At 40.3% G+C, this 25,222-nt stretch overlaps 1 protein-coding gene across 1 annotated transcript in view; it reads right to left on the bottom strand.

The window, feature by feature from the left end:
• The window catches only part of sorbs1 (sorbin and SH3 domain containing 1), a 49,571-nt gene that overhangs the window by 8,668 nt on the left and 15,681 nt on the right, over window positions 1-25,222 (bottom strand). The window contains exons 5-21 of the mRNA XM_088421098.1: window positions 23,702-23,793; window positions 23,481-23,622; window positions 23,246-23,275; window positions 22,243-22,385; window positions 22,018-22,078; window positions 21,804-21,872; window positions 19,797-19,832; window positions 19,583-19,685; window positions 18,289-18,403; window positions 16,319-16,402; window positions 9,688-9,737; window positions 7,767-7,945; window positions 3,269-4,672; window positions 2,363-2,427; window positions 1,367-1,537; window positions 461-507; window positions 74-188 (exon numbers count right to left, since the gene is read on the bottom strand). Coding sequence (XP_088277224.1) covers window positions 74-188; window positions 461-507; window positions 1,367-1,537; window positions 2,363-2,427; window positions 3,269-4,672; window positions 7,767-7,945; window positions 9,688-9,737; window positions 16,319-16,402; window positions 18,289-18,403; window positions 19,583-19,685; window positions 19,797-19,832; window positions 21,804-21,872; window positions 22,018-22,078; window positions 22,243-22,385; window positions 23,246-23,275; window positions 23,481-23,622; window positions 23,702-23,793 — 2,906 coding nt within the window. The remainder of the gene's footprint in view (window positions 1-73; window positions 189-460; window positions 508-1,366; window positions 1,538-2,362; window positions 2,428-3,268; window positions 4,673-7,766; window positions 7,946-9,687; window positions 9,738-16,318; window positions 16,403-18,288; window positions 18,404-19,582; window positions 19,686-19,796; window positions 19,833-21,803; window positions 21,873-22,017; window positions 22,079-22,242; window positions 22,386-23,245; window positions 23,276-23,480; window positions 23,623-23,701; window positions 23,794-25,222) is intronic.

The raw sequence follows: 25,222 nt of genomic DNA, 5'->3' as shown, positions 1-25,222 counted from the left end.
AACACACAACGAATGATGAAAAACACTGTATAAGATGGATCACCAAAAACCTTTTGGATGCCAGTCACAGTACCTCAACGTAGCTTCGAGGGAAAATCCCAACTCTTCCATGATGCTCCCCTTCATACCAGTTTTGATCCACTTGTCTGATGATGTACACAATGTCTCCCTTCTGAAACGGTAATTCCCTAAAATACATACCAGATAGATTTAAGTTAATAAATGACAGACTCCATAACACTAAACCAAATAAATGCATTTGGATTCTGTAATATAATACGTCTCCTTAAGATCTATCACTCACAAAGTTTTATTGGGACATTAAACCCAAGCTCAATTAAACATTATGAGGCTCTAGATTATAATATACTGTAGAGGAAAAATATAGCTTGCTATGATTATTAGGGTATCATCTTTAAACCTTTATCTGCACGTATGTATTCTACTTATGTGTGCTTACTTTAGAGTTTCCGCTCTGAAGTCGAAGCGTGCCATGGCAGGAGTTCTCTGTGTAGACACACATAAGACAGACACTTGAATTATCTTGAAAGAAGACATCCCCATTTAAACCATTTAACCATCATAATTTCTTAGGCAATACTACCAATACAAACAATTAAATGAATGATTATTTTTACAAATCCTTACAAATAAAATAGCATGTGTTTCCTCCCAGTGGAGATAAAAAGTTTAGATATTTGGTAAATATTGTTAATAAGCCGAATATTTTTGATCGCTACTTGAAAGGCCATTATCAACCAATTTAATCGGCAATCTTTAAGGCTTTAATTGATCCAAGTACCAGATATTTCGATAAAATGTTTATAAATTCCTCTGTCAAAATATCCCACAAAAATGTTGGCATTTTACAGCTTTTACAGCTACAATCTTAATGAGCTTTATGTAGCTGAAATTGTTAGGTAACGTTGGTGAAAGATCTCAATAATATGTAGTTCAGTTCTACAACACTGTAAATTACACCCAGAAAATAAGTATCTTATGTATTAAAACATAAACAGATATTACTTTGAGCTTTCACGCGATTAATTTAAAAAAATAATAATTAAATGCAATATCTTCAATTAACTGCGATTAATTGCGGTTTTCAACAATTATTTTCTACGAAGCTTGTAACAGAAATTTACACGTGTAGAGTCTTGAAATTAAGGTAAATCATCAAATAAAAAACAATATTTTGTTTCACATGTTGCAAAAGTTTTGCTTGAGACGACACCATAGATTTCCAATTAATACAATGTTTGAACTTGACTTTACAAAATGCCTACTCTCCCCATTCCCGCCCATGTGCTGACATAGCAGCTGCTGTGTTTTTCCTTTTCGCAACAGACCCGGCTTGTATTTGTACCTCAATGCCCGATTTCCGCTTCTCTGTGTTATCTGTGATGTTGAGCAGGTCTCCGAAGCGCTCATTGGTGATGAACTGGTGATGTGTTGGGACAATGCCAGTGTGACGCCTTGATGCTATGTCAGCCTCTTCCTGTTCCCGCTTGAGCCGCCGCTGTTCCTCCAACATTTTCTGCCAAGGAAACAGACTGCTGTTTTCCCCTCTAGATAAAGGCCCTTCTCAAACTGTGACACAATAATGAAGTTACTCCGTGTTCTATTTTCTTCCATGCTGTTAACTCCTTGATCATTTTATACCAGTGGTTCTCATGGGGGTATGTGATGGCAGAGAGGATATGAGAGATTTTAGTAAGTTTCTGCAGCTATCAGCGAATCTAATAATGTATAATTCTATTTAATGCCCCGACAGAAAGAGTACAGTTTTTGTTTCAAATTAAGAGCAAATTAATTGGAATGTGAACTATTGTGTTTTGCTTTATACATGGCTGTGGAGTTGCTGAATGAAATACACCTAGAGGTACGATTACAATTGTAGTTCCAGAAGCCTTGGGCACATTTCCAGCTATCGTATTTACTAAAGTATGAATATAGTTGAATTCACTTAGGGTTTTTTGTAAAGACATTAAACGTGTTCATTTGTCAGTATGTGATCAACGGCGTTCACACTGAACATATTTAAACATTCCTTGTAAATCTTGAGAGGAATCTGAATGTCAGGTACATTTTTATAACCATAATGATTTTCAAGCGATTCATTGTCAAAATGTGCCCGAAACTTTTGAATACCATGAGTAATAAATCAGACATGGATAGCAAAGCACTGTTTTACATCTTTTTTTTTTCATCCCAAAATGCTTTGCACTAGTTAGTGGGTACTTGCCCCAAAAAATAAAAATAAAATAAAATAATATAAAATCACAGGGGTATATCATTGAAAAGAGGTTGAAAACCACATTATAGCCTATGGCATGTACACATGTGATTAAAGTAAAATCACCTCTTTGTCGCCATGACGCCTTCTCAGTACTTCATCCTGGCTCTCTCCATGTGCTGGGGATGAGTCTAACAAAAAGAAGCAAAGATGGATTGACACCGTGAGCAATTTGTTCCATAGAGACAAACACAGAAACCTAGCGGACATAAGATGATATTGCAGTCAAATCTCTGATCCCAATGAGTACAATACATAGATATGCACAAAATGATTAATGTATACTTCAAGCCAACATAATCCCTCTCACACAAAATCAAACATGCCAAAGTTGATTGAGCATGCACAAATGATTCAAAGAATGAACACAGAATAATCAAATATGTTCATGAAGAAATTAAGAAATTCAGGAAACAAAAACAAGCAACCTGTGATATCTTGACTAAAATGCAATTCGGTTCAGGTACATATTTATGGCATTAATCTACAAGACTCGAGTAATTTCAACCCTTGTAACTAGAAAGTGTGATTTCTGCATTTCTTTTTGTGCCCCAGCAAGGGTCAAAATAAACACGATTCCTTATTTACCTTGTGCACTTTCCTTATTTACTCTGTACATTAAGTAAGCCTATGTTGAGAGGCTGTTTTGTGTGCGACTCGATGATGTCACCAAGAAGCCTATGTTGAGAGGCTGTTTTGTGTGCGACTCGATGATGTCACCAAGAAGCTAACGTCACATGATGAAAAAGCTGCCTGAACCTCCTAGTCACTCTTTTGCATAGATGGAACCATCGCGCTTCACATTTGAATGGAAGAGCATCAAACAGCACACGCAAAATGACATGGATGCTTCACTGTCACTTTGTAAAACCACCACACAGAATAAGATGGACGGCGGTGCGTTGAAACGGGAGACAAGGTGAAGAGTCGAGCTGAATGAGTGAGCAAAGATGAAGGAATGGAGATAGCCACCTCTGTGGTGCGCTGCCGGCGGTTGCAGGAGGTTCCCGTTGGCATCCAGGCCCTGTCCGTTACTCAGCTGCTCAGAGTTGTCGCCCTCTCCATTACTCAGTCTCTCCAGGACCTCCAGGGAGGACAGGCGCTGGGGTATGAGAGGTTTGAGTTCTGGAGATATGCTGTGGGGTCTCTGAATAACTTTAGTGGCTGAAAGCGTCCTCCGAGGCTGTTGGGAGCGGACACTCTTGCGTAACCTGAAAGGAGCGGGGCCCATAAGCAAGAGATTCCCAGGCAGCATGGTCTTCTTCTCTGGCGGTGCTGTTTTTTCTTGCCGCGCTGTGGCCTGCTGTCTCTCGTGCCTGAGAATTGTAGTGAAGCGGGTGTAGGAAGCCGGACAGGACCCTTTGCATTTGGTGGGTTTGAGGGGGAAGTGATGGTGGTTCAGATGGTGCAGGTGGTGGTGGTGGTGCAGTGGGAAAGACATTGGAGGCAGGGCGCACGGATTTTTTGTTCCACACGGCCCAGAGGAGATCTGCTCAGGTGAGCTCTTCTTGGAGTTTTGGAAAACCTCATGATCACTCGATTCGGGCTTCATCTGGTCTCCTTTCTCTGAGGGGGAGGATGACTCCCCCACAGTTTCATTGCCAGGTAACAAGGAGTTCTCTGTGTCCTTCTCGCCTGCCGCTGCAGGGGAGCAGGCATCTGTCTGGGAGTTGTCAACCACCAAAAGGCTCTCAGCGGACACAGCGGAGGGTACGTAGAGCGAGCTAGCGTGTTCTGGGCTATGGCTGTAGCCGGAGTTCAACGTGGGCAACGAGGAGGACCGACTGGGTGTCAGACTGGACTGCTGAATATACATTTCAAACTCGGTGACCCGTGACGAAACTGTGTCCCGTGGAATGTGACCCCCGTTGGCCTCTGACTTTTCACCTCCGTTGGCTTTTGCCCCTTCAAAGAGATAAGCCAGGTTGCGGACGCTCCCTTGCGGGCTGCAGCCCACCGAGCTGGGCCGCTGGATGTGATGCATGATCCGGTAAAGGCTAGAAAACTCTGACGCGCTTCTCCTCATTGCGGAGGAAACTTCCTTGAGGCCGTCAGCGCAGGAGTCTGAATAGCGACACCCCTCCCTCACCTCTGTCCCAGCTCTGTCATGATCACATGTACTTGTGTACAGATCATCACAGCTGTGCGCCTTGGCTTGCCTCGCAGACCGCGTGTTGCTTTCCTGGACGTCACCAGCAGACGGCAGCAGTTTGGGCTTGAACTTAGACGGCAGGATTTGGGGGATGCAGGCTTTGGCAGCAGAAAGAGACTTCTTACTCTTACATTGGTTAGCTATTGCATTACTGGCAAGAAACGATTGACTATTTTTAGAGGAGCAGGGTGAATTTATACAGCCATTCCCACCTTTATAATCCACTGGCAAGCATGCAGGACAACAGAATAAACATCATATTAGATTACAGTAGTCACAGGTTCACACAGACACAAACACGCTAAAACAGAATTGGCCACATTTCTAGTAAAACAACTGATTCAATTACGTGAGGCTACTACACAAAGCAGACTTGATGCAGTGTACATCAAGTTTAAGATGACTAGGGTTAGAGAAACAGCACAGTGTAAGATGAATAGTTGCGCTCTTTGAAATGCAATTGAATTGACATAAACATTGTTGAAGGAGAACATAAAAATGAACCCAAGTGTTCATAGCAGTGGAATGTTATGTGATGTTGGAACGTCACGAAGGAATCTGAACTCTGACTGCAGTATCAACGAGTCAAAACTTTCAAAACGATTCAAAATTTTCCATAGTTTATATTCATGACACTGCTAACGTTTTCCATTTTGGCCCCCATACATTTCCCACATATTTACATTAACCCTCGTGTTATATTGTGGGTCAAACTGACCCATTTGAAAATGAAAGCAAAGACCTCTGCTTGCCAGAGCAATTATACACATTTTTGCTATCATGCTTTTTGAATTCTTTAAAATCCCTGCAAGTGCTTTTTTGATAAATATAATAAACTCTGGCCAAAAAGACCCAGGAACATTATTGCTGTTTGGCGAGGGGGGCGTTTTTGCTTTTCCTTGCAAAGAAAAATAAAAGAGCAACATAACAGAAGTTTTAAGTTAACTTTCATGGCAACGCTTGCTTTTTGGACGTTTGGCAGAGACCAAACAAACTTGAGCGTTAAGACCATGCTGAGTAATAATTATTCTCATTTTCTTGAACTGCTCATCATGATCCAGATGGGGGCAGGAAATGACACGACATTTTCACATGCTGTGACACACGTTTGCAGCACAAGTGAACCATCTGCCACTTCGCATCTGCTGCACTAATAAACACACATGAGAGAAGACTGCTTGATATTATAAACCAAAGAATGAGGCAAGTTATCAGATTTTGCAATAAAAATGACTTCACGGCCCTGTTTTTAGAAACGTGATGATAGGGAATGTCTTCTTTCATGAGCATGTGCCAGCGTTGCTACATTGATTCAATCGTGAGCCCGGTGAACAGCGAGTCGAATGGTAAAGGTCGGACGTCTGCCTGGAGATACTGAACAGTGTGTCACTTGACTAGAGTAGCTAATGCATTTAGCCTCTAAATTGACTGTGTGAAAGGTGGGACAGCAGACTCTTTATCCATTGTATATTTCCTTCAAACAGGTACTGTATCTATTTATCCATTGATGTTACTGTTAAAATCTAAATTGCATTTGTTTATGTGCCATTGCTTCTATAAATTTCAAAAAATATTTGTGAGCTTTAAAACAAAGCAGGAGAATCTTGACATTTCTCATCAACAATCAATAATGAAAGTAATTATTATAAATAAACAGCAATGAAGATACAGTAAAATAAGATAGCCATGGTTCCCAAAGTGTGGCATGAGTACCACTAATGGTACATGGGCATCTTATTGTAACATTGATTACTGAAAATAATGTTAAAACTGAACATTGTATAATGTAGCTTTCATCTTTTAAAAAAATCTATTAAATAGGTTTGTTAAAGGGGAAGTCAATTTTTTTTCAGTTCAAAAAAGGTTCATGCAGCCTCACTAATATGGCACACTAATATGAACTGAACAACAACAGCTACTTTAAAAAAAAATGCAGCCATTTTGCCTCTTGCTCTCAAATGAAAATAACATCACAGTTAGACACACACTTAGAGCTCAGGTAACAACCGATCATATGCAGTTCAGCTTACACATGTCACATGACCTAACACCAGTGGCAAAGTGGCCGCCTCCTGAGATGCCCTGAGATGGTTACAAAATGAGTGGCTTTTGCTGCTTAGTTCATTAATTCAGCAATATTAAATCTTGTAGAATGCCATGATAATACACGTGAGGAAGCACTGTGCATATTATTGTAAAGAAAAGTTTTGGGTTGACTTCCCCTTTAAAAATAGTTGTGTTTAACTTCTTGGGTCACTAATTATGCATTTAACCTCAAATTTTAATGAAGTTAAAATGTTTATTATTCAATACATTTGAATGTATTCAATAAAGATTTAAGAAATTATATATATTTACAATATTTCAGTTCTGTTTTTGATGAACTCTTTACTTACGTATTTTAAATGTTGTAGTTAAAGAGCAAGGTATTGTTTAATAAAATGACTAAACAACTAAAAATTCTACAGTAATTAAACATTTTTTTGGGGAAAAAAACATACAGAACTGCAATGACTATCTGGGGTTAAAATGTTAGATTAAGTCTCAACTTCTCAAAACACATTAAGCCTTGGAAACGGCTTTTACTTCCTGAACCCTCCTGTTTACATATAACATCGTAACATAGAAACAACGAAACTGTGTGCCACAGAGTGACGTGATGTAACATAATGATATGTGCTTGATCATGCGCCTGATCTGCCCATTCTCTTGCTTCCTTGCAGTCACTCTTGTCTCCTCCCACTGTGTTTCACTCTCCCGCCATGTGCTCAGACATTCCTACCACTGACCTCACACTGACAGCTGACTTCCTCCGGCCTGCTCACCCTCTGTGTCCCTCCTGTTTATCTCCCCCCTGCCCTGCACAGCTCTTGTTTATCTCACTCATCCCTTCTCATCCATCCCCTCCCTGGCTCTTTTTCTTTGATGATGGAACACACTCAAGTCCTGCCCTACCTAAACCTGCCTAGCGACTGGAGCGGGAAGGGAAAAACTCCCCAAGGTTAGGTTCCATACACTTAGAAAGACAACCTCACTTTGTCCTTAAGTTCTCCAAAGCAGATGTCCAGTAATGCTATCGTCCATGTCATTGGTAATAAATCAAAAGTGACTGGGAATGAATGCCGTGGGGTGATTGGCTAAAGCTGTGAAACCCAGGAGCAAAGATGTGCAGACGCTAGCAGAACGGAAACACATGTTTATCATCAATGCTTTTATAGCTCATTGCTTCTGTCTGCTTTCACACAAAGACCCCGTTTAACCCAAAGGTTCATGCACATCCACACACACTTGCGTCCACATTACTCAGATGGGCTATACCTTTAGAAGAGGATGAGCTGCCATGACGCTTGTTTAGGGCTCGTAGACCTTGTAAGGGAATGTCACCGCCTTCCAGAACAGTCTTGTAAACATGACGGTCACTTTCTGGAGCCAGAGGCTCATTTTCAGATGATCCTCCATCCTTCTCCACCTTACTGAGTCCAGACTTGCTTGAGGAACTAGACAGTGGAACGCAGACAGCAAATTAACAAAGTTAATTCATTCATTGTGTGTTTAGAGGATAAACAGAAACACATTCATTGGCAATGGGGTTTCGTATGGTTCTTATTTGGGATATCTTGAGGTCATCCTCTTTTGGAGACTTGTGGGAGACAAAATAATGAGAAGAACTTAAGAACACGGAGAATTTAAAGGTAGCTCTTTAAGAGAAAGCACTCACAATCACAGATACGGTATATTTGTATTCCATAGAGGCCAAGAGAACAGATGTCCATAAATATTCTCTGAGCATTCCCGCATGGTCTATCATCCCTTACACCTGTATGGCGTCTCATGTTCACTCTCATCCTCTTGCTCACATACTAAATGGTGCTGCTCTATTTCAAGACAAATGTGGTCATTAAACTGAGGGGGCATCTAGGATCACTGACAGCATACAAACATTTTAAACCTGCTAAAACAAAAACTTGGCCTATTGCTTTGCTGGATTTTATATCCACCAAGGCAGTTTTACAAGCTTGGCCGCATGCATGGATTCTTACGCTACTTGTTCACTACCTTGACAAGAAGCTCTTTCATAGCTGGAAGAAAAATATGTGGACTCCAAACTGCAGTGTTGGCTCTGAGTTAAGGAGCATTGTGGCTTTAATTCAGAAGCAATGAGAGATCCAAGATAACGTCTGGAGAAGGTTCTGGTAAAATCACAACGGGATGCTTGTAGGCAAAAAGAGCAGCCTAAGCTCCTCATTTCACTTTGGATGTGGGGATGAAATCATAATTTACAGTTAACAGTTTTATTTGAAGCAATACCAGTACCAGAGTTAATTTATGGCGTAGAAGCAGCCACTTGTTTTACCTGTCTTAACACAACTGCCACCTTCCCCACACATTACTCAGTGATGTCATTATAACCAGATGTTTTGCTTTTAACAACCAAATATCATGTTCACATGACATTCTTTCAACATCTTGTTTCAAACAGACCCCAAAGGCGAAAACACCCTGGACTAAACATATGTGCCTTTGAAGTAACTTACTTTATGACTTGAGGTTCCTTTGGAAGGTTTGTAAACATTAACTTCCATCCAAGCAAGCAACCATTTCAAAACCTACTTCAAAATTAAAAACAAATTAGTGACCATTTTAATTCAGGACCATGAATTAGAACACTGGCGGCTGTGACGACCTAATGGGAGTACCAGACAGGAGTTGTTGCGAGCAAAAAAGGGAGGGAAACTTTTCTTTTCCTAGAGGATACTTTAGACTTTACTACAGAGAGGAAGCTAATGAGACAATGGAATTGGCTTTGTTTTAATATCTGATAACCTCTATTTAAGTAATCCAGTAGCCACTTAATTCTTGCCAAAAACAATCTAAGGAGGAGATAACAGTTTTTACAGCATCTGTGCATTTCTTCCTTCTATCCTTGTAGCATACAGGTTGCTGTCTGATACTAATGTAATACATAAATCACCTAATAGCAGTTGTGTCTCTTTACACAGTCGAAAATCCCCAACCTTTACCGTGTCCAGAAACAGCAAACATAAACACAGAACACCGTGTTCTGGAAGCTTAGTGCTTAACTCAAAAGGTTCCCCTCAGGAAGCAGGAATCCCCCCTGCTGAAAGCACACACACACCTCACAGTGACATTTATCCCCACATGGCAAAATAATGATTAGCGTAGTGGAAGGAGCGAGTGAGCGCAAGTATTTGTATGAGATAGAAAAGCGTGAACTCACTAGTTCTTCAGGTCGGAGGCTGTTTCCAGGGGGCTGAAGGAGGGGGCACTCTGCAACAAACCAAACAAAGAAGTCATTGATAGATCCACAGGATGGTTTCCTCCAGCTAGAACAGAGACAGGCACATTAGCAATGGCCAGATTCTCTTCTGGCTTTTCTTCTCTGTTGTTCACTCGCTGGTGTGGCTTTTAGTCTCCAGCACGCTGAGATCTTAGCAGCTCTGGACTGGGCTTGGCATGAAGTAGGACAACGCGTGTGTTTTGGCCTGCATGCAAGTTAGAGGGAAAAAACGGCAGTGAGGAGAGTGGAGGAAGGGGAGGGGTGTGTGAGTGGGCGGTTGGGTTTGCATCAGTCAGGGGGCGCCCATACATGCGGGGAGGGGGCTGTCACAGCCTTAGCCAATGGACTGCTGTCTCTCAGTGAAGCCGTTCTCTTTTGTCTGGTATTGAGTCACTCTCATTACCAGTGGAGCAGACCGGAGGACAATTAACCAGCTGGTGGTAGAAACAGGCCGAGTTACACACTCACACCTATATGATACTCAATAACAGTGGTTCTCAAAAGGGGGTGTACGCCTGGGTGTGTGTGAAAACCCTTCAGGGTGTTTGTGTGATTAGGTTAATGCCAGATCCAGCAAATGTATTTCTTTGCTTTTTAATGTGGTGGGCAATGGCGTAATATAGTTTTCTTTTCAAAATAAGAACAAAATAATTGTAACATGAGGAAGCCTTATTTCTAAATTCCGTGACTCTTTTCCAAATCGTTTTATGCCTTTACTTTGTACAATGGGAAAGTGCAGTTTCTTTTCAAATTAAGAGCAAATCAAATGGAACATGAGGTACCCTATTGCTAAATTGCTATCAACTCCTTCCCAAAGTGTTGTATGCATTCATTTTGTTGAGATTTATATAGATGCACAAAAATACAACATATTTTATACTTCTATGATAGGAACGGTGCATTTCTCTTTTCGAATCAATAGCAAGTTAATTGGAACACGAAGTAATGTATGGCTAAACTTTGATAGCAACTCCTTTCTAAAGTGTATGCATTTATTTAGTTGGGATCTATATGGATGCACACAAATAAAACAGGATCTGTTACACGTCAATTATGGGAACAATGCATTGTTCTTTCCAAATCAAGAGCAATTTCTTTGAAACACAAAGTAGGTTAGGCACTAAAGTCCAAGTACAGTACTAGCCAGCCCTGGCCCTGTTTATCTTCCAAGAATTGAGTGTTTTAGGTCAGTATGTCTGTAATCTGTGCAAACATGAATGAACTTATTGCTTTGTGTTGTTGCCACTCCTTGTCAAGATGTATGCCTTTGTTTTGTTAAGGGTTATACTGGGTGCACAGTTACAGCAAAAGATGATGTTACACTTCTGTGATGGGTAAAGTGCATTTTTCTTTTCAAATCAAGAGTAAATTGATTGTAATGTAAGGCAATCCATTGATAAAATTGTGTTATAGCAACTCTTTTTGAAGGCATTGCATAATTTTATTTTGTAAGCCTTAAAACAGATAGTGGTATATTTCTGACATGAACAGTGCATTTTTCTTTTAAACTTAATTGCAAATTAATTGGAACATGACACAATTTATTGTTAAATTGTGTAAGAAGAAACTCCTTTTGAAGGCATTGTAGCCCATTTTTTTTTAAGTTTAATACGGGTGCGCTGAAAAAAAACAGATGGTGTTATTTTCTTTTCAACTGAGTTACAAATTCATTAGAACACAATTTATTGCAAAATTTTGTTAAAGTGATTCCTTTCCTGTTTGTTGTACAGATGCTAAGCTTCTAAAACTGTTGAATAAAAAATGCCTGGAGATACCACAACAAATGCTACTCCAAAGTTTAATAAATCACACATAAGAGGGCACAGCACACGTAAAACAGCGTTCTTTCAAAAATGCTTTGTACTTGCTGCCAAAGAAAATATTTCACCGCGGTGTACAACACTGAAAAAATGTTGAGAACCAACTCAATTGCCCAGATGTGCAAGCTTTGTCGTTGGAACAGATTGATAACATTTAGGGTGAGAACAGTTGTTATTTGGGAAACGTTATTATGTCCAACAGCAGCCATTGAGCGTGCCAGCACCAAGCAGCACTTTGAATGAGGCTACTAATTTTAGGTGACTGTTTCTGCTGCTTTCCCCCACTCAGACGTCACAGCAGGTAAAAATAACAGGCACAACACGGGCACTAGGAATATGAGCACAAGTGCTGTTTGCAAATACGATTGCACAATCCCCATCGCAGCCATACTGGCCCTGCTGCTAATACCGCATCCACTTCCCCGCCACGGCGCTTCTCTTAACTGTTGGCCAGAGAAGGAGCATTCTCAACACCCCATTTGCCACAACATGCCTTTCTCCTTAGTTGCCAGGGCAGAATGATCATTAATAACCCATCAGAATAAATGCCTGTCTCTATAAGAACAGGACATCAGGCTGGCAGGTCTATGTTCTGATCTATAAATAAAGCCAAATGTTCCATGTTAACTTGGAGAGAATGCGTGTGTCATTGAATAATCTCATGCACTTCCTTACACCTTGGTGACTAGTATCCCCCTGAAGATGTGGTGCACGCGCGCACACACGCATACACACACTCCCAAACAGCTTCAGTGAGAAATATTAAGAAAACACGTGTGGAAAGGTGATTAGGAGTGAAGTCATCTCAATCAGGTGGTTATCACAAGGCTTAATTTGTCACTTTGCTGTGGGCAAAAGCAAAAAAAAAAAAAAATCATCTGACACTCATCACTGAAAAACAAGCACGCGCAAAAATGGTTGCTTGACTTGAAAACTAAACAAAAAAGCAGTACACGAACCAAACTGACAAGATGACAAAGTTTCTGAAGAATTCCATCTTTCCTAACAGGTGTCCCCAGCTACTCAGAGGAAAGGCTCCTGTGTACCGATTTCATATTTAAAATAACTGTCATGAGTAGGCCACAGTAACTTGAATCCCATTCTTTCCAGCACCTTCTGTATGTTGTTATGTTCTCATGGAACCGACAGCCCCCCCCCCATTGTGAGAGCTCTGTTACAGCCACTTATCGCATCTGCGTTAAATGCTTGAAGGTAAAGGTTAAGTGAATAACGGAGGTTAAATGTGAAATCAAAATGAGCCGGCGGGCTTAAAATGTTGCTTCCTTTAGAGGATGTCAGGTGATTAGGGGGAGGCGCCATGATATTCAGCGCTGAGACAGTGTGGCAACAGCCCCCCTTGTCAGCATATGCTCAACAGATGGAGTCACTCTGGCGCTTATAGCGGAGCAAAACACTCGTCCTGACCAAAGTGATGTGTGGAATTCCAGCTCCCGATCGTGTATCTCAATGAGGCTGTTTGACCAGAACTGCCACTGTGTTTTTTTGAAGACTGCTCCAGAATTTACAATTTGTTGTAATTATTCAAGAGGATAACTCTGACCATTATACACAACTGTCAGTCATACTCATACATGGTAGTCAAGTCATAATAAATTGACTCAATCACTGCCATTGGCGACATATTCTTTTATTTTGGAGCCTTCACAGCGGTAGTTGCTATCAGCTAGCTTTCCTTCTCTGTTTTTATTGCCATCATGTCATGTCAACAGAAACACACCATTAAAAAAATCATATTCAATCACTGATTAAGGATGCTAATAATCCTCTGGTCAATTCGGATATGACACAGGTCTCCAGCATTAAAGCTAGCCATTAACTATGTGGTGCACTCAAATGCAGTGTGATATTTCAAAATCAGAGAGAGAAAAGGTCCAGCAATGCATGAAACATTAACAACTGTCCATCAATCCACAGGCTGTCTGGGCTCTCCGTTATAGATAGGGTGAGAAGCTTGGTCATTCGTGTCAAGCTGCTGTTCCTCCGCATTGGGAGGAGCCAGTTGAGGTGGTTCGGGTCTCCCGTACTGGTGAGGTCTTTCAGGCATGTCCCACAAGGAGGAGACCATTGATGTGTAATGATGTACAAGTGTACTCGATAATTAGAGTTAGCAAACTGGTGTTTTCAAAAATGGCTCGTTCACAGCAACACATGAGCCAACAGGGGCTTCACTTAACTCCTCGCGCCCTGGACTTTCTGCCTTGAGTCACGCCTGCCTGCCAATAAAAATGCATGAGTACTGATAACGTCATTTCAAAGTCCAATGAGTCAGTCCGCCTGTCTGAGTCTTAAGGTCAAATGCTTCTCATACCAGGTGTCGCTTTTGAAGTGACTATGACATAAAACAGGAGTCAGTCATCACAAGGAGTCTGTCAGTCAAACACCTCTAGCGCTAAGACTCCTCCACATTTTCTCTAACTTGGAACTGTAGTCTCTGGGAACAGCAGACTCTGTCCCTACAAGCACATGAACTAATTCCAATGTCAGTAGTGCCACCTCATATGATCCAGGGTGTGGTAGTGTGGCCTGAGAATGAGAAGAACATCTGCTCGTGACTGGGCAGCACCACGCTTGTTTGATGCCAAGAACCCAAGGCATGGATGTCCCGAACTTTGTCTGTTTTACGAGTTAGATAGCTTGATAAATATACCTGCAGCGAGCAGGCAGGCAGGCAGGCAGGCAGTTGTTATTCAAACGTCCCAGATTATCCCGGAGCCTGTTGATAAGAGTGGCCAGCGGCCTCTCTGTGTGGTTTGAGGAGTGACTTCTGGATGAATTGCCTTTGGCATATCTTATGCATTCCACTTCTCAGGGTATACCTCAAAAACTATGTTTTACTCATGGGAGTTGAATTAATAATGTGGAAGAAGTAATAAAATATTATTAGACTCTATTCTGTCTTTCTTTCCCAAGATTCAATAATAAACTCTGCTGACCGCTAATCTGTGTAATTATCTAAACCAAAGCTCAGCTCTAAGCTTGCTTGCTCAGCCACACAGACTGACAAAAATGCTGAGAAACACACTTGAAAGGAGCAAAAATAGATCTTAGCCGACTATTTTTGGCACAAACGAAAAGAGCAGAAAACCATATCAGGTGTGGTTAAGGCAACAGATTACATCATGACACGTATTGTGCGAGCCTGTGAAAGAAGTCAAGAGAAAACCTTTTGGATGGCGAATGGTCATGAGTGTGTATGGCTTATCTAAAGGACTAACTTCACTGTGGTTTTCTTTTTATTTAGCTTATGTATGTTATTTATGCTACTACTGAGCGGTACCGGTCAGTGATGATAAGGGAAGGGTGTGATAACTTCATTGAATCAGGAATTGAACACATTGTGACTGTTGTCTTCCTAGCTAAATAGAACTCAAGCCCACCTAAATAAACTAGGAATCGAATGAAGGCCTGGGAAAAAGTGGACCAAGTCAGGTAAGTCCTCCTAAAAAAATGGGTCGACTACAAATATCCTCGAAGATCGAAGATCCGCCAGAAAATTTGTGCAACTGTCTTCTACGCGGACCTTTGTTTGCAGACACAGTGTTGCAATGATAGCAAATCATAAAGACTGGGGATCATTTTCAATTTAAAATAATGACAAAAAATAGTATTTTTTTTAAAGTGGACCCGGCACACCACAACAGTATATTGAATATTGCCACACTGTGGAGATTTTGTTGTCTTGGGACACCATCTAGTGGGCAAATGGCTAATGGTATCATTAGTAGTTAGTGGGCTTTGTCAAAGACATTATTAGCACATGGAATTTCCAAAAGAAATGCAAAAACGGTGTGAACTTTCCAATAAACAGGACTGTATTATCTAAGAAAAAAATGTACAGTATCGTAGCTTAGTTTTAAGTATTCAAATTATAACCAGTAGGGGGCTGCCTCAAGCATGAATGTCCAGTTTGCTTTTCCACAAGAAGAGGAAGAAGGACAAAGGGCAAAGTTATTGGAAGGAAGTTATTGACCTCATAGCTAGCTAACAGGCAAGCACCACTCACAAATTTACTCATGGAATATTGTTGAAGCGTCTTCTGTAAGTGACTTTAAGGATAATATTTCATGCGTAACATACATACAACTATATGTATCTGTGAACTAACTACTAGTCAGTGTTTGTTGACCTTAAACGGTAATCAGTAGTCCATTAATGCTAATTGTGATTGCTAATGAATAATTACTTCCACTCAGTTCAACCTTAGATTATGAAAAAAAAAAGATAAAATAAAATCAAATTTAATGTTTTTTTTGTTGGGCGGGGGGCAACTTAATTATTCAATATAGTAATGGATAAGATAATCAATTTTAAAAACTAGTTGAGTGACAGCCCTAAGTGAATGTGAAAAATATCAATTTTTACAATTGCCACTACATATCAAAGTTAAAGTCTAGAATGTAAATTGTTCTTTAATAGGTTTACATGAAGTTATTTTTACACATATGACAGTAAACCTGAAAGCATGGTGGATGAAGTATAATAGTATAAATATCAATTGATCTGCCTGTTTTGAGGTTTGAATTGTACCTATTGGTCTCCTGTGGAAAAAAAAAAAAAGGATGGTGGGGGGAGGGGTGATTATCACCGAGCATCCATCTGAGGAATGTGCATTTCATCGTAATAGTACAAATCGGGAGTCACAGACAATTTGTTCGACATTATTTAAACACATATGTTATCACATGCATTAAATACGATACACTGACATTTTAAAGGCAACAACAACTTACCGCTTTGTCAAACTCCATCTCTGAAAAGAATTTATACCATGGCTCATTCTCTAAATCTACATCTTCCGGACATACATCCTGAGTCTATAGGGGCATGGCAACAAGAGGAAGAGGAGGAGAAAGACAAAGAGAAGACAATTCAGACAGCATGGAATAACAAACCGAAGTAATGAGCCATCAGATGGCTCATGAATTCACCCAGAATTTGGCTTATTAAGAGATAGGTTCTCATTTGATTAAAAATGGTTAATTATGGGGCAAAAAGAAAAAAACAACACTTTAAAAATATATGTGTGGTGCATGGCATAACTTAATGGGGAAGTCAAGTCAATTGCATTTAAGTAAAATTAATCAAACAACAACATCTATCAGTATTTATTCATTTCGGGTGAAAATGGCATCACATTGGCTGAGAGCTCAGCTAATGTCATTTTCATTGGACAGCAAATGGCAAAATGACCACCCTTTGAGATGGGGAGAAAAAGGCTTGCTTTTGTGTCTTAATTTATATTACACACTCAACATTAATGAGAATACCCATTTTGAGAAAGGGCTGCTTTAAGCATACAGTACTATTGCATGGCTCAGCGGAAGTCCTAGTCTTACAACTAGAAGGCTGCGGGTTAGATCCCTGACCCTGGCAACCATGTTGAAGCGTCCTTGAGTAAAACACTGAAGGCCAATTAGCTCTCAGTGGATGTAGCACCTGCACCCTGCATGACAACATCCTCTGTTGGTGCATGAGCGGGCCAAAGTCAGCTTTTGAGCACCTTTTGGTATACAAAGAAGTACTGTATATAAGTCCAACCTGTTTAGCATATACCACTGTAAAAAAAACAAAGAAAACTTTTGACTTGACTTTCCCTTTTAAATAAAAAAAGGGTAGAAAAGCCTGTCTGTAAGAATACAAATAAGTAAATATAATCAGGTTAGCAGTGTCACCTCTTCAAGTTCTGTTAACATGAGACTTGATAAAGCCATTGGTCATTGACCGCAGACCCTCTGGACTCATGATCCAGAGTTTTTATTTAGGCTACGTAAAGGAGGTTTGGGTTCCAATTAGCCACAATCAGTGAACCTATCCTTTAAAAAAAGTGATTTACCCCAGAATGCTGCCGTTTACACTTTCATATAATCTAATCAATAGATACACCACAATGATGAATAACCATGCAAAGGGACACAACTATAATCTGTAATATAATCAGCCATAGAACATGTGTTCTATATGTCTCACCTTTAACACAATGAAAAGCTGAGCTGCTAACTATAAGTGTCAGCCTGGGAATGATTGGAGAGGACAAATAGTAAACAGGATTTTAAGACAAGCTGTAACCACAGTCAATTACAGTCTTACCGTTCCGTGTTATATAAGAAGCTCAGCTGGAAATAAACCAGCAGCAAAAAATGTTTGAGCCAGTATTATTATTATCGGTACCACACCGTTAAACAAGGACTAAGGAGCAAATTTTCATGGAAGGAGAAGGGCATCCCTCAAGGACACTGAAATTTGGGTCAGCACCATGTCGAAAGGTTAGCATTATAATTTCCGTCTGGAAAAAACACAGCATCCATGATCTGGGTCTGTTTCGCGATCCTGTCACCGCGAGACGATTCAGCCCAATAACCTTAAATTGCCTAAGAACGACAAAGGATCCACTTGTAAGCAATACCCCTCCCCAATGTACGCTGGGATCATCTGTCAAAGGAACAGGACACCCTTTAGGAATGTTCAGTACAAGGCAACGTTGCCTTCGGTGCTGAAGCTGCCACACGGGAGCTTGGATGCAGAGGTGGGTGGGGGATGGATGGATAGATGGATGTAGGAGTGAAGTGCTGCTCACACGACATGCAGCGAGAGAGCAAGAGAGAGAGAGAGAGAGAGAGAGAGAGAGAGAGAGAGAGAGAGAGAGAGAGAGAGAGAGAGAGAGAGAGAGGGATGGAGCGAGCAAATCAGGCGGCTAACATACCGTTCTCTCCAGCTTCAGCACCGATGATTTCCCCGGCTCATACTCAAAGATGCTCTTGGGCTCGGCGCGGTACTTCCTGGTGTCTACCTTTTTATCCGGGGGCTCCCACTCATTTCTGTGGAGAGGCGAGAATTAGGGGCGGGTTGGGTATGGGATGGGAGAGAGACAGTCCTCATTATGTAGTCGCCATGGCAACAGTCTGGATAAGATTTTTTTTTTTTTTTTTATTAATCTAAATATTCTGACAATCAGCCCAGCCCTTCTCTCCTTGAATGAAAACAAATGTTTTCCTGGTAGGTCGTTCATCTAAGTAAACAAGATGGAACAAATGCTTGATTTCCCGTCTGAATTCTGCAATAGAACAAAAAAATCTGGGGGGAAAAAAGTATGTGTTATTTTCATCCTCACTGCCACTTCATATGCTTTATAAGGTGTATTCAGGCATTGACATTTTGGTGACCAAGGAGTAAAGGTCAGACCTCGACATGTCAGCCACAGCTCTAGAGGCTAATGCTTCCAATCTTCTAATCCTCCATCACCTGTTCTCCTGCATCACTCGTCTCTCAACAAGGACATCTTCCTTTGCCAACTTCTATGTGTGTGCGTGTTTTTGCTACGTGGCGGGGCTCATATTCCAGGTTTTTACGGTCTTTTTAAGGACCTCTCGTCCTTGTGGGGTCGTTTTGGTTGGTCCCACAAGGCCATAACTCATTTGAGGGTCAAGACTTGGTTTTGGAGTTCAGGTTGGAATCTGATTTTGGTTGAGGTCAGGGTAAGGGTTAGGCATTCAGTTGGAATTGTTGTTAGAATTCAAGGCAAGGAAATGCAAAATGCTGTGGTCACAGTCACAGCTGGGTGCTTCGCATTTATATGCTAGGCTTAACTTGAGCTGCTTGTGTGGTAAGCCAGCTCCTTCTTACTAAGAGTGCATCACAATCCCCAAAACATGCATGACAAGAATATTGGACGCACCAAATCGCGCTAAGGAGGGTTTGTGAGTCTGATTGGCTGTTTGTCTCTGTGTGCCCTGATGCTGCTTTGATTAACATGGACATCAAGAGCGCTCTGATATAGAATGTACTGCATTAAATACAGCATACAATATTATATACTATTGCCTTGTCTTATTTTAAACTAATCATTCAAATGTTGTGGTTTTTAAGTGTGTGCAATAACTCTGGATTCATAAGAACTTTCAATAGAAAGTAACCATTTTATGATTTGATTGAAACCATATTATTTTCACAGAGGGCATTAGGATGCATGTGCAGATGAGATGATGGAGGACACTAACCTCTTGGCAGACGTTCTGAGTGATGAGGACCGCGTCGGCACTGGCATTGACCTTGCTCTTGAACCAACATCTGCATCACTTTGAGATCGTGGCACACCCTTCACTAAAATAAATAAATACATACATATCAGAACACCACACCTACAATGACTATTTACTCTAGTAATGCCTCACCTGAAGTGAGGTTAGTTCATTAATCAATTTTCAAACTCACCATCTTCCATGTAGCCAAAGGGGTTTGGACCATTTTCTATTCAGCAAGAATGAAATACATAGAAATGTATTTATTAATTTATCATCTGGCAGCTGTATTGTATTTCTAAAACATCTTTTTTAAAAGGCTAATCAATAATTCAGAAGCCACTAAAACATTTTTCCTTCTTTCCGCATTCTATGAAGTTTCACTAAATACAATCAAAGTGTGTCGATGCAAAGCACTCTACAGAAGCATTACTGAGCTAAAATGGGATACAAGTGTCAATGAGAATCACAGTGAGAGGAGTGCAGTGGGCAAAAACAGACACACGAGCAGACCTTATAAATAAATATTGATACTGTATTAATAGAACTGGCTGCTGGTCACTCTACGGTGTACCCAGTCTCTCACTAATGGTTAGTTGGGATATATTCCAACTCAACATAACCCTAAAATGAAGAAAAGTGCAATAACAAATTGATAGCTGAATAATATGAACGAATTGACACAAACCACATTTTTTGTTGTGCGTTAATGAGATCTGTATCCAACCTCAAATGTCACAAGTCTACTGCTGTTATCAAAATACTAACTGAAGCTTAGCTTTGCCATACATTTAATGATTGGTTATGGTTTGCAGAAACAAAAAAACCCCGTCCGCCAAATAAATAGTAGTACCGTACATGAGAGCAGCATGTGGTTATAGATGGCATGTAGTGTCACCAAGTGGCGACAATAGTACACTACACTACACGTTCAAGGCACATCAGCGCACTCAAACGAAATTACGATATTGTAATAGAGAATATATTGGGACACACACATTGTAAACCTCCATCTCGAAATCATCATCTTAATATGAATTCTACCAGGTTTCCATAATAACAATTTTAGCAGTTGTCCATTTATAATTTTGATGCCTTCATTGAGAATCAACAACGTAATAGTCATGAAAAGCTAAACACATCGAATGAGGAAGTGTGTCCTAATGTTTGGCCTGCACGGAATGTATTTTGGGCAGCACGGTGAAAGAGTGGTTAGCACATCCCATAGTTAGGAGTCCTGAGTTCAATTCCAGCTCTCTCAGCCTTCCTGTGTGGAGTTTGCATGTTCTCCCTGTGCCCACGTGGTTCTCTCTGGGCACTTCAACTTCCTCTCACACTCTAAAAGCACGAATGGTAGTGGACACTCTAAATTCTTTTGAGGTGTGATGGGGTGCATGGACTGGCTGTTTGTCTCGGTGCGCCCTGCAATTGGCTGGCAATCAGTTCAGGGTGTCCCACGCTTACTGCTTGAGGACAGCTGGGGAAGGCATCAGCAAGCCTAGTGAGGATAAGCGACTACAGAAACTAGATGGATGCATGCATTTTAAAGGCAGAATTTGCACCTAATGTAGTGTGCCTAATGAAGTGTCCGCTGAGTTGTATTTATGGAGTGTTAAAAAAACAAAATACAATTCTTTACCCAGATTTGTACATTTTGTAAATGTAAATTGTATCCTCATAAAACAAATCTTTGTAAAATTTAGACAAGTTTGTGCACAATAAAATGGTATTGCAAGATGATAGTTTTATTTGGTTGTTTCACTTCTCATGAGTATGAAATGAAACACTAGATACAAATGGGTAATTTAATACAGTAACAGTGGACACAGGAAGGCTTTGTGAGACAGAACTTTGCGCCATGTGCACCAAGTGATGATGTAAATAAATTAATAATATTAACGAATCACTTCATGTCACCTGATTCATGTTTGCTCATTAAAAAATCTACAAGGGCTGTGGGAGATCAGCAGGATGTGTTTGCGCACACAGTACAACTACTCGGGTGGCAAGAGAAAGGGGAAATGTTGTGACATTTGTCGTGAATAAAGGGGAAAGACAAGACATTATTGACTAGCACTGCAGTTGACGACATTATATAATATAGTTAGGTTAAGTTGGCAGTACATATAATAAGTATATCATGAGTAGTGATGAGTGGTATTAGTAAATCCAATGAGACTAGGGGTCTACCATAAGATACCTTTTGATTTCCTGTCATAGTTTTCAGGAAACCTGTAGGTGGGGCGGTAAGGGTTTTCCTCAATAGCCTCTGAGTGAAGTGATGGAGACAAACACCACAGTGTGACATTAAAACACACATACACACAAATGCACAGGATTTGCACACAAGCAAGGGAAAATGACTGGCAAATGTCATTAGCATACTAAGAGTTGAAATTGAAAAAGCCTCTTACCAGGTATCTTGTGAATCTGCTTGAACATTGACTTGTACCAATCTTTGGACTTTTCAGTGTTCTGAAAGTAATATGAATAAACATTAGTGTTTGAAGAGGGCAGATGCATTTTTAAAGACAGATACAGAAAGTCAAGAGCTAAACATTCATTTTAATAATATCTGACTGATATTTTACTTTTCCAATGCATGCCTCTGTATGTAAAAGGCTCTCGGTGTTACTCACCCGCGTTGGCACAATGGGCCTGTTGAGCGGACTGAGGACGGGGGAGTGTAGCGACAGTCGCAGCCTTTTGCCATCCATGTCTGCAAGTGAATTGACCGAGTCTCTCCCAAGATCAGGGCTTTTGTCTCTTTCTGGGGTGGGGTCTGGAACACAAGACGACACAATAATTGTAAGACAAGGAAATCAACTTCACAATTGGATTTTGTGACTCATTAGCCATAAAATTAGGTACACTTGCAGTAAGTCTACTGCACACCAACACAAAAACCTAAAAATAATTCCGTAATGAAAATGATAACGCTCAATTCTGATGACACTTTCAGAAAAAGTATCATTTTATTATTTTAATTTGTTTAACATGCCTGTTGTGTTTCGCTGCATCATGATGACAGCCAATACTTCACAGTAGAATGTTCACTACAACACTGAAAACTACTACGGTGTTTATTTCAGTGACTATTATTTTATTTTGCATAAATGCATGCTTTAACTAATACAGATACTGTAGTACACTTACTGGATTCCAATAAATTATGCAGGTGTACCTTCTAATAAAAGAGAGAGGGGGACAGAGACTTCCTGTAGATGAGCAAGGTAGGTTTGGGTGATTTGAATAACAAATATAAATGCCCAATCTTTTGATGGGATTATGACCAGTTATCCGTTATTTTTAAATCAGCAATGGCCTCAAGATCTCAACAGTGGTTCACTGAAGTCAAATCCCATCAAATGAAGTCAATGAAAATAAATTATATACAATTATTAAAAACAAAATAATTGATCTCATAGTAAACAAAAAAAAAACATGAAAATACATTTGGCATGTATGGTAAGGTTCAATGAAATGTAATTAATAATTAAAAGAGGAATTGCCCCAACTATGGTTTCTTTGTTTAAATGGTCTGGTCCAATTTTAAATATTGCTTTGAGATAAAATGACAACGTTGGAGGTGAAACAAAAACAAAAATCAAGATCCCATCACATCGAGATCCTAGAGCATACCTTCCAAGTGAAAAAGCTGCTTTTTCTGCTCTGTTGTGGGAGAAAGACAAGGGCGAGGCCAGCATGATGACGTGTGACAGAAGAACAACGTGACAAAGTGGAAGCGTTTGTTAGGAGCAGCAAAGAGAATGACCAAGCAAGCGGACTTTCAAAACACATAAAGCCACAGACATAAATAGTGTAAAAGCACATTTAGTTTGTTAAAACCCCCAACTGATGGACTGGCGCGACTCACCTCTGTTGTGTTGTAGTAGAACTATTGTGGGATTAACTGTGCTTGTGCATGGATAGATGGAGCTTGGGGTTGATGGGAAACAATTGTTGTTGTCACATGGAGCTGGAGCCTGATTTTCTTTTAGGCTCTCTGGTGACTTGGCCTAAAAGTGACAAAAATGACAAACTTTCTATTGTAAAACAACAATTACATTTGTCAGGACGAGTTGGGAGAAAACATACCTGGCAGTGACTGTTGTTTACAAGCAGAAAATCAGCTGTGATGTTCTCGCCCTCCTCAGCCAAGCCTCCATTCATCTGGCTTGAGCAGACACCTGCAAAAAGTCCAGAAATCTCTATTTGACAGCCGGTGCAGTCACGATAGCAAACAAATCCAGCTAATTAATGATCCAACAGGGGAATGTTTTCGTTTCGATATCCCCCGGAAAAAGGAAGAAAAAAAAAGATTCTCCCATAACCTCTGAATTTTGTCACCAGAACAAAGCACCTATTCAGTGAGCTGCAAAGCCTCATTGTTGCAGTGGCCTTTATAGTCAGACTCTACAACAATTAAAGCAGCGCCCCAAAAGGCTTGGCTGGCTTCCAGCACTGTCCCAATGTGCTCATCGCAACAAACAGGCCCACAGTCAAGGCCTCGGCAGCAAATTGCATTGTGGGCACACCGCTACAAAAGAGCTCTTTGACACACAAATGAAAATATGAGCAATTGCCCTTTGTCGTGACCCTGAGTTGCCTAACGACGACGGATCTGGTTCAAAACATCATTAGTTATGTAAGTCTGACAGCTAAACAAACCCCTAAAAGCAGTGATGTTGTAATTGTACCAACATTGACTTCTTAAGGTATGTGCACTTACCGGTACTTATACTTCTGACGACTTTTTACGTTTACTAGTTTGAAAAGTGTCTACATTTTTTTCAAGCTCTGCCGATGAAGGCATAACACAAGACAACAGAGATAAACCAATGCTTTAAAGGGATAGTGTTTACGATTGAGACCGTTTTTCACTATGGACAGCAGGAGGTGCTGCATATACCATTGTCCGTGCTTTAACAAACATGGCCACCTCGGAGAAGTGCCACCCCCCATGTAATATAATTTAATGATAACTAGACCAATGATTATATTTTAAATATACTGTTGGTCATTAAGAACACATTCATTTGCAAGTTTTTGGAATTAAATATCATTTAATTTATTCCTTTTTAATGAAAAAACGGTATCAATCTTACACACTGTCCCTTTAAGTGGTCCCGAACACAGTGGCACGGCATAGCACTGCCAGGACAGTTTACGACGTAGCAAGACTTCATATGAGGCCACAGTACACTTGATACATTTCTTTCTTGCCCTTTGTGAAACTCACATGAATCCTTCAGTAATGTGGCTACACCAAATGAAAAAACAAACAAAAAAATCAACAACAAAAACCAATTAATTTTAATTAATTAATAATGTTGTGGTAGTTGTAGGATACGGCACAAATCTAGGTCATTTGCTGCTAACAGAAATGTTGACTAGGGCTGTGCAGATCGATCAAGTATTAATAGATCATAACTAAGTGAGTATCGGTATCACAATGATACTAAAGAGCGTCAATCTTTTACATTTCTTTTCTTTACCGTGGGTTCCATATGTATCCCATTTTCCCTGTTTGATACAGTTCCTGGAAAGACAATTATGTTTTAAGAAATAAGATTATATTCTTATCAAATTAATTTGATTAAATGATTACGTTTTTGA

The sequence above is a fragment of the Hippichthys cyanospilos genome, chromosome 8 (assembly GCF_059441005.1).
Source record: "Hippichthys cyanospilos isolate Australia breed blue-spotted pipefish chromosome 8, RoL_Hcya_1.0, whole genome shotgun sequence".
NCBI classification, from domain to species: domain Eukaryota; kingdom Metazoa; phylum Chordata; class Actinopteri; order Syngnathiformes; family Syngnathidae; genus Hippichthys; species Hippichthys cyanospilos.
Note: the sequence above shows the minus strand (reverse complement) of the source record. Positions and strands in the feature narration are given on the sequence as shown.